This window comes from Colossoma macropomum, unplaced genomic scaffold, assembly GCF_904425465.1.
Source record: "Colossoma macropomum unplaced genomic scaffold, Colossoma_macropomum, whole genome shotgun sequence".
In the NCBI taxonomy this organism is placed as follows: Eukaryota; Metazoa; Chordata; class Actinopteri; order Characiformes; family Serrasalmidae; genus Colossoma; species Colossoma macropomum.
In genome coordinates, this window is record NW_023494808.1 from 12,842,984 (window position 1) to 12,854,549 (window position 11,566).

At 39.7% G+C, this 11,566-nt stretch overlaps 1 protein-coding gene across 2 annotated transcripts; it reads right to left on the reverse strand.

Annotated features, from left to right (window-relative positions):
* Positions 1 to 1,907: 1,907 nt before the first annotated feature.
* Positions 1,908 to 3,962, reverse strand: LOC118798119 (endonuclease domain-containing 1 protein-like). Of its 2 annotated transcripts, none has more exons than XM_036557468.1 (3): positions 3,939 to 3,962; positions 3,074 to 3,395; positions 1,908 to 2,962 (listed from the first exon to the last, which is right to left on the reverse strand). In XM_036557468.1, exons 2-3 carry the CDS (start codon positions 3,365 to 3,367, stop codon positions 2,390 to 2,392), a joined length of 867 nt encoding a protein of 288 aa, XP_036413361.1. In that variant the 5' UTR covers positions 3,368 to 3,395; positions 3,939 to 3,962; the 3' UTR covers positions 1,908 to 2,389. The 2 variants fall into 2 exon arrangements, with proteins under 2 accessions (XP_036413361.1, XP_036413360.1); XM_036557467.1 differs by having other exon boundaries at positions 3,074 to 3,415; positions 3,939 to 3,957.
* Between the last annotated feature and the right edge of the window lie 7,604 nt (positions 3,963 to 11,566).

Consider the following 11,566-nt stretch of genomic DNA (forward strand, 5'->3'; position numbering starts at 1 on the left):
GATTTGCCATTCTAGCAATCCTACAAGCAGTTCTCTTGGAAAATTTTCATTGGCTTCCAGACCTCAGCTTGACCTCCACTGTTCCTGTTAACGGCCACTTCTTAATTTCATTATGAACTGAGGAAATGACTACTTGAAAATGACTTGCTGTCTTCTCATAGCTTTCTCCAGCTTTGTGGGCATCAATTATTTTAATTGTCAGTGTGCTAGGCAGCTACATAGATGAGCCCATGGCTGCTAATTGTTGGGACAAGGTTTGAGGAGTCGAGTCACAGTATTTATGAAGCTTTGAAATTTGCCTCATTTGGCCTTTCTTAATGATGGACAAGCCATAGCCCTAACAAGCTAATTAAAGTCTGAGTCTTTGGTAGAAGTTATATGAGAGCTCAAATCACTTGGGGTGGCCAAACGTTTGCATGGTGCACCTTTCTTTATTTACACTTTGAAATTTTATAAAACAAAAATAATACACCAATCTTGCTTAAAAATGTTTCTTTACTCCTCTTCTTTACTCATCGTATACTAACTTAAAACCCCCCAAAAAACAGCAAGAGGGTGCTAATCTATATAACTGGAATACACATCAACAATGCACACTAACAATCACTAATAATCAGTGTAAATAAAATTGCTGCTTCACATAAAGACACCCTGTATAGATTATTAAATAAAATAAAAATGAGAGGAAAAAGAATCACACCAACAAGTTCTCTGTGCTTCACCAACACTATGGTCATATCTATATATAAACATCATGTTGAGCACTGTGTTCTCTCTATAGTACTTCCGATCCCACTTCCTGAGTGGAAAATTCTTTTAGCATTCCACCAGTGATGTTGACTTCCCAAAATTTCGGTGCAGATGACGTATGAAGCACTGGTGCATTCTGAAGGACTATAATCACTCTGTCTGAGCTGAATTATTCCACTCTGTCTCAGCTCCATCGGAGGTTCACTTGTTTTCACTTAAAACATCAACAAAACATTTCACTTGACCAGGAGCGTTTAAAGTTTTAAAAAGGCTAAATGAAGTTGAAAGCTTTTTAAATGTTCTATACTTTGTATTGAGGAAAATGCACAAGATGCATAGCAAATAACCATTTTCTCTTTCATAGATAAGGGTTAATGCACAATTTGTATGATTTTTTGTATGATTTTTTGTATGACTCTGAGAACTTGGGCATGCCACCATGCCCAAGTTCTCAGAGTTCCCCCACATCAGTTGTAAAAAGCACTATACAAATAAATTTGACTTGACTTGACTTGACTCCCTCAATCAACGTCTCCTCAAACTATCACCACACAGTGAAGGCATGGTCTGAACAAATAACTAGCTAGCTAAGCCATCTAATTCTAGTTTCAGTGCTGCTGCTAACCAAAGAGATGAGTATGCTTCAAAGATTGTAATGAAGTACTGTAATAACCACATATTAAGACGTTATATAGCTGTGTAGTAACATTATTTCTTCACACTGCGCTAAAATTAATAGTGAAGGTCTTCATTTAAGATGCTTTATTGATCTTTTACAGAGAAACCTTTGATAACAATCCAAAGAAACACTAGTTTACAAAATACTTTGATATGATTTATTGACAGACATTTATTGATTAAAATACAAAAAATATGAGATTACAGATGCCTTTATACACAGTTGTATGCAAAATTTTAACACCCCTGATCAAAGAACATTTGATCACACTTAAATATGGCATTTTTCTGCCGCTGCTGGTGCAAATTTCCAGTTACTTTTTGAGTTTTATATGTTGGAAAAAAATTTAACATCAAGTATAAAATATTCTAACTTTTTTACAGGCAATATTTATTTTGTTCCCAATATGTTAAATTCTGCAAATAAACAGTAACTGTGCATTTAAATGCGCAGAAATGTGTTTTCTGTAAAGGGTGTGTTCACTTATTTTCACTTAGAACATCAACAAAACATTTCACTTGACCAGGAGTGCCCAAAGTTTTAAAAAGGCTAAATGAAGTTGAAAGCTTTTTAAATGTTCCATACTTTGTATTGAGGAAAATGCACAAGACGCATAGATGGATTTACCATGATGTTAAGAGCAAATAATCATTTTCTCTTTCATAGATAAGGGTTAATGCACAATTTGTATGATTTTTCATCTTTTGTATGTACTGTTAGTGATTCATTAAAAAAAAGGCAAATAATACATAAGAACATAAGAACAATGGGCCTCATTTACCAACCGTTCCTAAAAAAGAAATTCTTCTTAGACCTCACTTAACACAGTTTTCATGAAGATTCTGATATTAACCAATGTTTTCTTTAAGTTTCCCACTCTGAGAACACCTTTCTGCGATGCATGAGCCTTTCAATGCATGTCTGAAAATCTTCTGCAGTTAAATGCCTTCTTTGGCAACATCAAAATGCATCATACCACCCCAAATCATCATATGAGTAGAACCTATGAATACTGCTGCTGATTTTAGTACACTTCTCCCCAAATATGCGGAAATCCCCTTTTCCATACAAATCAGTCAGCTTTTCTTCTAGCTCACTGACTGTCATATTCTGCACTGGATCATTTATGTTCTCTCCTAAGAAACCATGTGAATCTACCACTTGCTGATTGTTGTCTAGACAGCAGTAAGCCGTCCAGAAGTGACTGGGAATACGAACTCTATTCTTTAGAGTATTAGGGCCTGGAACCACCCCGGTGACAATATAGGCCGAATTTGGTAAGCATGTACTGTTCAGAGTTTTAGCCACAGCTTCCTCTGTCTTCTTCCACTGATCGTTGTTGAAAGATCTGTTTTGTGGAGCAGCGTTGGTGAGGGTGAAGGTGGCGTAACTGCAGTTCTGTGACCTGGCGTGGTAGACTGGAGCCAGATGTCCTCTGTCATAGCCTGAATATTCATAGTCTTTTTTAACAGCCTGATTTTGTATCTGGAGCTTGCTGGCTTCAGTTGCCATCTTTGGGCCGAGAACTTCAAGCTGTAATAATTTGTTTAGCGAGAAGAAGAGGTCATTTGTTTAAATGATGAACTAACATCATAACAAAATAAAAATAAACTGCATGTGCACCAAGAAGTGTACAGAACGTACCTGGGGTTCAATATACCAAGTTTCTGTTCTTTTACAACCCATTATACCTTCAAACCTGTAGGCTGAGTACACAGGGATCCTGTTTGCTGTGTCATACAGTGTTGCAAATTCATGTGTGTTAAATCGCATTTGGCAGATTTGTTTGTAATTATTTTCTGTAAATATAGTTGGAGGAGACAGAGTTCCTCCTGGATCAGCAAAGAATTGAGGGCACGTCTGGGTAAAATCAGGTACGACTTCACTGGAACATCCAGAGAGAGCCAGCAGAAACAGGACCGGAGCGAGGAGGATCATGACGGAAATCAGGAAGAGGAACGTGATGCTGGGGAAAAAAAAACGGGTCTACATTCTGGGTTATTAACAGAAAAAAAGGAAAAATAAAAGCTCAGAAGCACTTCTTGAAATACAGGATTAAAAGCACCATGTGGCAAAGAAATACTGGGTTAAAAGTAAAATGTGGCAAATGATATTTTATATTTTGTTTTCTTTCCTCCCCAAAAATAATACATTTAGCAAATAAACAGTAAACGTTTATTAAAATTAAAATTTGCAGGAGTGTGTTCTCTGTAGAGGGTTCACTTATTTTCACTTAAAAAAAAAACAAAGCATTTCATTTGTTCAAACACACAATTGCACACAATTGTATAACTCAAATGGTTAAACTAATTGGCCTAAAAGTGTAAAATTACATAAGTGATTGGTATCCTACAAAAGAATTAACCTCTAAGCACATATTTTTAAAAAGCCTGAAGTACAGATGAGCATAAATGTGAAAGAATCTATCTTACAATGAACTTTTTACACTGTCTGATTTTTGGTTAAAAATCAACAAAACAACAAAAAAGAATTCAAGCTCAGTTCTTACCTGTCAGTCTGCTTGTTTTGGACTCTCTCCTTCAGCTTGCTCAGCACATACTTATATAGGGGCCATCAAGTGTGTATATATAGACATGGAAGTCTTCATCAGTGATGAAAAGTTTTAGGAAACCATATGCTTGGTGAGGAACTTGCTGAGTGGTGCAAAACTTGGTGAGGAACTTGGTGAGGAACTTGCTGAGTGGTACAAAACTTGGTGAGGAACCTTCTGTTAAATTCCATAAATAAACAGTAACTGTGCCTTCAAATGTGCAGAATTGTGTTGTCTGTAGAGGATGTATTGACTTATTTTCACTTAGCACACCAACACAACATGTCACTTGACCAGGAGTGCCCAAAGTTTTAAAAATGCTAAATAAAGTTGAAACCTTTTTAAATGAAAACACACAAGACTCATAGGCCAGATTTATAAAGTGCTGGATTTCCTTCTAGATCCCTGATTGTCTTATTCTGCACTGGATCATTTATGTTCTCTCCTAAGAGTTTGAGCCACAGCTTCCTCTGTTCTCCTCCATTGATCTTGGCTAAAAGACTTGTTTTGTGGGGCGGCGTTGGTGAGGATGAAGGTAGCATAAGAGCAGCTCTTGGACCTTTAATGGTAGACTGGAGTCAGGTGTCCTCTGTCATAGCCTGAATTTTCATAGTCTTCATTGACAGCCTGATTTTGTATCTGGAGCTTGCTGGCATCAGTTGCCATCTTTGGGCCGAGGACTGCAAGCTGTAATAATTTGTCCATTTGTCCATAAGTCCATTTTCTGCCAGAAACATGAAGGGGGTATGCACCTGGAAGTTGCAAACGGAGGTCAAACGTCGCGACAGCTGTCCAGCACCTACCTCATCGCTCTGATGCAGGGACATTCCTGCTTGTTTGAAGCTCCATATACTGAGGAGCACATTGCATGTTGTTTTGTTCAGATTGTTTTGTCCTAGCAAGAGTTATTACAGAATATTCGGGGCCTCTTTCGAGTGAATCCACCTGTACTTTTAATATTAGACAAAGATAACTCAGGTAAACACAAAATACTGTTTTAAAAATTTTCTGTGGACTGATGAATCAAAGGTGGAACTTTTTGGATCACATGGGTCCGTTACATCTGCTGTAAAGCTAACACCGCATTTCATGGGAGGACAATGCGTTATGATTTCTGATTTATGCTAACATATAACATTCCATATTCATCACTGTAGCTAACCAGCTACAGGTAATCAACATTAGCTAACTTACACTGCAAAAAGATTAGCTTAAATACAAGAAACAAACACTGATCTTGAGGAGAAAATGACTTAATACAAGTAAATTATCTCTCAATGCAGCAAGAAAATTTTATTGGACAAGAAATCTTAAAATAAGTTGGTTCCAGTCTAGAAATAAGTAGCTGTGATAAGCATTGAAAGGTCTGAAATAAGTAGAAAATGCTTGTTCTTAGATTAAATTACTTGAGACTTTCTACAGCACATTAATAAGTAAAATACAATCAATATTAGCAAACAATTCTTGATTCAACTTTTGAATTCTTAATTGTAGCACACTGAAAAAAAGGCAATCAAGAAAATAAGTCTCTAAATTTATTGAAAAAAATGAATACTAGTGGAGTGTGATTATTCTGATAATGCAAACAAGTTGGCTCATCTTAAAGAAGGTAGGCCTAAACCCATATTTAACTAAAACTTGTCAAGAGCAATCTTAAAACAGGAAACTCATTTTCCTGAAATCACAACCAGGACTGCAAGTGAAATTTCCATCAACATTTACTGACCTCTGAACAGGGCAAATTTGGACTTGGTGAAACTTTAATTTCTTGGATTAAGCTGCTTTATATGTCTCCACAAGCTAGTGTATGTACCAATTCTGTTCATTCTCCATATTTTCCTCTACAACAAGGTACTTGCCAAGGGTGCCCCTTATCACCACTGCTTTTTGCCATGACACTGGAGCCCCTGTATAGTCTGGCTTGGAGTAGAGAATAGAATATCCCTTTATGCATATGATCTTTGGATATATCTTATTTACCCCTTGTCTTCAATTTCCATGGCAGAATCAATTTTTAAACAATTTGGCATTTTTGGGTTACAAGTAAACTTTTCAAAAAAGTGATTGCTTAATAACCCCTACAACATTAAAGATTTTGGTACAGTTTAGACAGTTTTTCACTTCCAAGCCAAGCTTCTTGGCTGTGTCCCACAAACAAAAAAACACTTATTTATTCCCTCCATCCTGGATGTGATCTTTGCCCATTGGGACAGACCTTGACTTCATTGTTTTAAAGACTTGTATGATGGCAACACTTTCTGTTGCTTCACAATACGATGCTCTAAATCTGAATTTTCTCACAATAATTTGTTACTTTCAAGTCTGTCACTTTGCACAATCACTCTTTCCTTGCTTGGGCTTGAATTTGGTTGAGACACCTGAAAATGCAAATGCCTCCTAATAGACAGTTCAGTCAAAAGTCCTAAGGAGGTGAAAGAGAATCCTTTGTTTTCTAAGTTTAAAGAGAGCAGTGCTCAAGAGCTCACAGGCCAGGTATCATCTGTAATACAAACAGTTCAATGGGGGAGAGCTCCAGTACATCATTCCCAGTCTAAATACTCCCCAGGAGGACACAGGAGACAAAGGAGGTGATGCGAACAACAGGACAGTACGCATACCTGCAACCATTGCTTTAAATGTGGTAGTTGCTGGTCAAAAGGATGCAAAGCAGGGAGCACTGGACGTTCTTTGGGAAACAGACAGCAGTCATGACTGTGGGACAGTTCCTGACATCTCCAAAAATAGTGTCCCATTGCAATGTAGACTTACCAAGAAAGACTGCAGAGTCCCAGCCGAACCATGGCAGACCTGGTTAAAAAGACTTGTTGAAAAACCTGTTATTGGCTTTAATGCAATTGAGGAGATCTAAAAAAGCAGTGAACATGCCAATAGTTAATTCCTGGAAAGTGTGAGGATACCAAGAAAATGTTTGATACTTGGACAAGAAAAGGCTGAAATGCTGTTGAATTTGATTCAAAATAGTATTAACAGTGATGACACTTACCCGTAGAAGACTGGTAAAACTGTTGTAATTCAAAGTGGAAAGCTGAAGCAAGTCACTTGTCTTATGAGAACATTTTGCCTGTTGTTTGGACCAGATGGGATGATTGTCTAGAAATCCCCTGCCAGCTGCTAGGCATCTCCGAGGGTCGCTATCAGTGGAAGTAATACAACTTATCATGACATTCCTCTTCCAGTCAGGGCTGTTAAAGGGTGTGGGCAGAGAGTGAATGACTTATCAAATAATCTTTGAGGAATGTGAAAAAACACAATCATGGCAAAAACTTGTGCACAGAGACCAAAATAGACATTGTGGGATCCATCAATAAATCCGGAACATTTAAAAATTTAACAACAGCTCATTGTGAAACAATTGCTTAGGGAGGCATGCAATGCTTTTGCTCAAAACAAAGATGAGATAGGCTATATTGAAGGTTTGCAAATGAATTCAAACTTACTGATAGTGTCCATGTGGTCAAAACCTACAATGCCATTCCATGTCCATTGTAATAGGAAGTGAAAAATCACATCCGTGACCTACTGAGGAAAGATTTTATCAGACAGTCTACTTCCTCTTATGCATCCACAGTTGTCTGTGTTAGAGAATGTGATGGAGGCCACACAAAATGTGTGGATCACTGAGAGTTAAACAAGACTACCCCAGATAGACACACTATTCCCTATTTAAGAAACCCTTGAGGGCCTAGAAGGTAGCATATGATTCTCAGTTTTAGACCAAGTTACAGCCTATCATCAAGGCAATACCAGTGAGAATTCCAAAAAATACATGGCTTTTACAAATCCCTGGGGTCTGTTTGAATGGAACACAATTCCGTTTGGCCTGACAAATGGACCGTCTGCTTTTCAGCACAGCATAGAGGAAAGTTTGGAGGGTTTGAGGGATGCTCAAAAAGCAATGGAAAACCAGACAGAAAAACATTGAGTCAAGAATCAGCAAGTAAGACAGCCTTTACACCATTGTGAAAATTTGCATGTATCCAGAGAAGGCCTGCTGCAGTGGAAAACAGCAACCCGTACCCAAATAGTACTTCCTAAAAAGTACAGAGAACTAGTTTATCAACATCTGCTTTCGGGTCAGCTGGGGGTAGAGCGTCTTGATTCTCAGTAAAGACAGCTTCTATTGACCTGGAATGCAAAAAAATGACACACATTATGTGAGTTTTACCCCAATTTTAGCCTCGATTCTCGGTCTGGCTTAGTCTGTGCTGGTTGCCTCTAGTCTGCAGATTTTAGGGTCAGTCGGGGTTGATAATTGGAAAGAGAATCGAGTAGTCCGCAAGGGGTGCAGTAGTGTCAGTGCAAACGGCAGAGAAAACAGCAGCAGCAGTGAGGTGCTTCATGGTTGCTTATTTGCCATTTGCTCATAGTAATTGGAAAACATTTCAGTTCCTTTGAGTTCATGTGAGTTTATAGGAGTTCAGTTCAGTCCAGTTCAGCAACAAATTAAAAGTTGAGTAGTGTGTGATCCCCAATATTTCAGTCACCCTGTCAGACACCAGTCAGATAGTGTGAGATGTCCAATCTTTTCTTTCTTATCTGTATCTGTAAAAAGACTTTAAAAGTTGTGTAGTGTACCCAAGGCTTTAGAAAATCACCAAAGATATGCCATTTGACCAGAAGTGACCAGAAGATATGTCATTTGACCAGAAGTGACATAATTACAAGCAACTATACATATACATATATTACAGGAGCTTTTATGACATCCCATTTCTATATCCATAGGCATTTATATGGAGTTGGTCCCCCCTTTGCACCTATAGCAGCTTCCACTCTTCTGGGAAGCTTTCTTTCCACAAGATTTTGGAGAGTGTCTGTGGGAATTTTTGCCCATTCATCCAGAAGAGCTTTTGTGAAGTCAGACACTGATGTTGGATGTCACGTATTTGGCCAGCCAGCCTCCAAACTACGATTCCCAGAATCCTCCGCTTCATCACATGACACCAGGAAGAGCAGCAGCAACCAATCGCCACTCTAGCTCTCCGGAATACTGATCACTCTCACCTGTGTGTTTATGTCATGTGATCTGTTTAGTTTAGTATATTAGCCCGGGCTTAGCATAGGACCTTTGCGAGGTATTGTTTTCTTGAAAACTACTGAGCGTTCATTCCGGTTTTTTGATCTCCCCTGTTATGACCTTGTGTTTCTGGATTGGTTTCTTGGATTTTCGGATTTGCCCTTTTGTACTGTTGCCTGGTTGGATTGATATCTGGTTTTGGACTTTTGCCTGTACTCTGGACTTTGATCTGCCTAGCCCTGTTGTGTTTGATCGCTTTCAGTGTATTTTGCTGTGCCTGTGTACCAGTGACAATAACTCTAGTAAAGCTTCATCACTTTTTTACATCTGCGAGCGTCTGCTCTCTGGTCGCACGTTACAGAATACCTCGCCGCTTATGCAGATGGCGGATTTAGAAGCTTTTCAGAAGGCACTCATGGAACAAGGACAGCTACTCGGCAGACATCAGCAAGTTCTTTCTGGGGTAACTAACTCACTTGAATCGCTAGCTCAACAGCAAGCTGAACAATACTCTCAGCTAGCCCAGCTCGTAGCAAGCGTTAAAGGTTTAAGCAGTCAGTTACAGACTCTGAACGTCACTGAAACTGAGCTTAGCCCAGCTGCTCAGGATCTGAACTCTCTTGCTGTTTTTCCGGTTAGTAAGCCTGATAAGTTGACGGTAACCCAGATAAATGCCGAGGGTTTTTACTCCAATGTTCCGTTTATTTTGATAATTCTCCCGCTAGTAATGACCAGGCGAAGATTTCCTTTATAGTTTCCAGGCTAGCGGATAAAGCTTTAGAGTGGGCTACCGCAAGCTGGAATAGAATACACCGACTTTCGTATGTGCAATTTTTACGTGCATTCAAAACTGTATTTGACCATCCTTATGAAGGGAGAATTAGTGGGGAATTATTGGCTCAGCTCAAGCAAGGGGCTCGTTCCGTAGTGGATTACGCTCTGGAGTTTCGGACTTTAGCAGCCAGTAGTGGTTGGAACGAGGCTGCATTGGTGGTTGTGTTTAGACAAGGACTCAGACTCGACATCTTGAACGAACTAGCATGTAAGGATGACGACCTGTCCTTAGATGAACTAGTGAATCTGGCTATTAAAATCGATCATCTGTTACAACATCGGGTCAAGAAGAACTATGACAAGAATATCAGACACAGTTTCACCAGATCACCAAGTACTACGGAGTCACTGGAAGCCCCTGAACCCATGCAATGTGAATCAACGTGACTAACTCCGGAAGAAAGGAGACGCAGGATGAGAGATCACCTTTGTCTATATTGTGGGAAGTCTGGTCATCAGATCAAGGATTGTGCTGTGAGACCACAAACTAGCAAGGCGCCAACCCTTGGAAAGCACGTGGAGTCTACTCCGCGTGCTAATGTGGTGAGTGTTCCCACAAAAGGGTTGGTCTCTAAATCATTTATGTTACCTATCAGTATATACTGTCATCCCGATTCTGTTATTGTTTCAGCCCTTTTAGATTCCGGAGCGGAAGGAAACTTTATTCAAGCCAAGATCGTGAAGGAACTCAACATTCCTGTGGAGGAACTGCCTAATGCCTTGAAGGTGGTAGCACTGGATGGAGGACCGGTAGGAGCCGGAACAATTTCCCAGATCACCAAGCCCCTAGCCGTCCAGACCAGTGCCCTTCATCAAGAGACATTGTCTTTTTTAGTCCTAGAGCAAACTGAATTCGAGATCATTTTAGGACTCCCGTGGCTAGAGAAACACAACCCCTTGATCTCATGGTCCGATCACACAATTACTAAGTGGTCAGATAAGTGTTTGCAAACCTGCATTGTATCCCCCTCACTCTCGGTTTGTTCCACATCAGTAGAAAGCCCCGATGAAGACCAGACCCAGTTCCACATTCCCCCTGCGTATCAAGACCTCAAAGAGGTTTTCAGCAAAGTTAATGCCACCAAGTTACCCCCACATAGAACCAATGACTGCGCCATAGATTTGATTGAAGACCATACATTCCCTAAGGCCAGAGTTTATCCTTTAACCCAGGAAGAACAGAAGGCGTTAGATGTATACATTCAAGAAGCGCTCGAACAAGGCTTTATTAGACCATCTACCTCCCCAATCTCTTCTAGTTTCTTCTTCATTAAGAAGAAAGATGGAGGACTTCGGCCTTGTATCGATTATCGAGCACTCAATAACATTACGAAGCCATATCCCTATCCGCTTCCTCTGGTGCCCGTAGCCTTGGAACAGTTAAAGGGGGCTAAAATATTCACCAAATTAGACCTCAGAAGTGCCTACAATTTAATACGTATCCGAGAGGGAGACGAGTGGAAGACAGCCTTTATGACCACTAGGGGGCACTATGAGTACCTCGTGATGCCCTTCGGGCTCTCTATAGCGCCCTCTGTGTTCCAGGCATTCATTAATGAGGTACTACGGGACATGCTAGGTCAATTTGTAATTGCTTATCTGGATGATATTTTGATTTATTCCCCAGATAAAGAGACCCATGTGCTGCAGGTTCGAGCAGTGTTGGAGAGACTTCTCGAGAATAATCTGTATGTAAAAGGAGAGAAATGTGAAT

Excerpts from the sequence above, each read along its gene's own strand:
- LOC118798119 (XM_036557468.1), bottom strand. The coding sequence starts at position 3,367 with ATGATCCTCCTCGCTCCGGTCCTGTTTCTGCTGGCTCTCTCTGGATGT. Across the intron at positions 2,963-3,073 it reads CTTGGTATATTGAACCCCAG|CTTGAAGTTCTCGGCCCAAA; the intron begins GTACGTTCTGTA and ends AAATTATTACAG.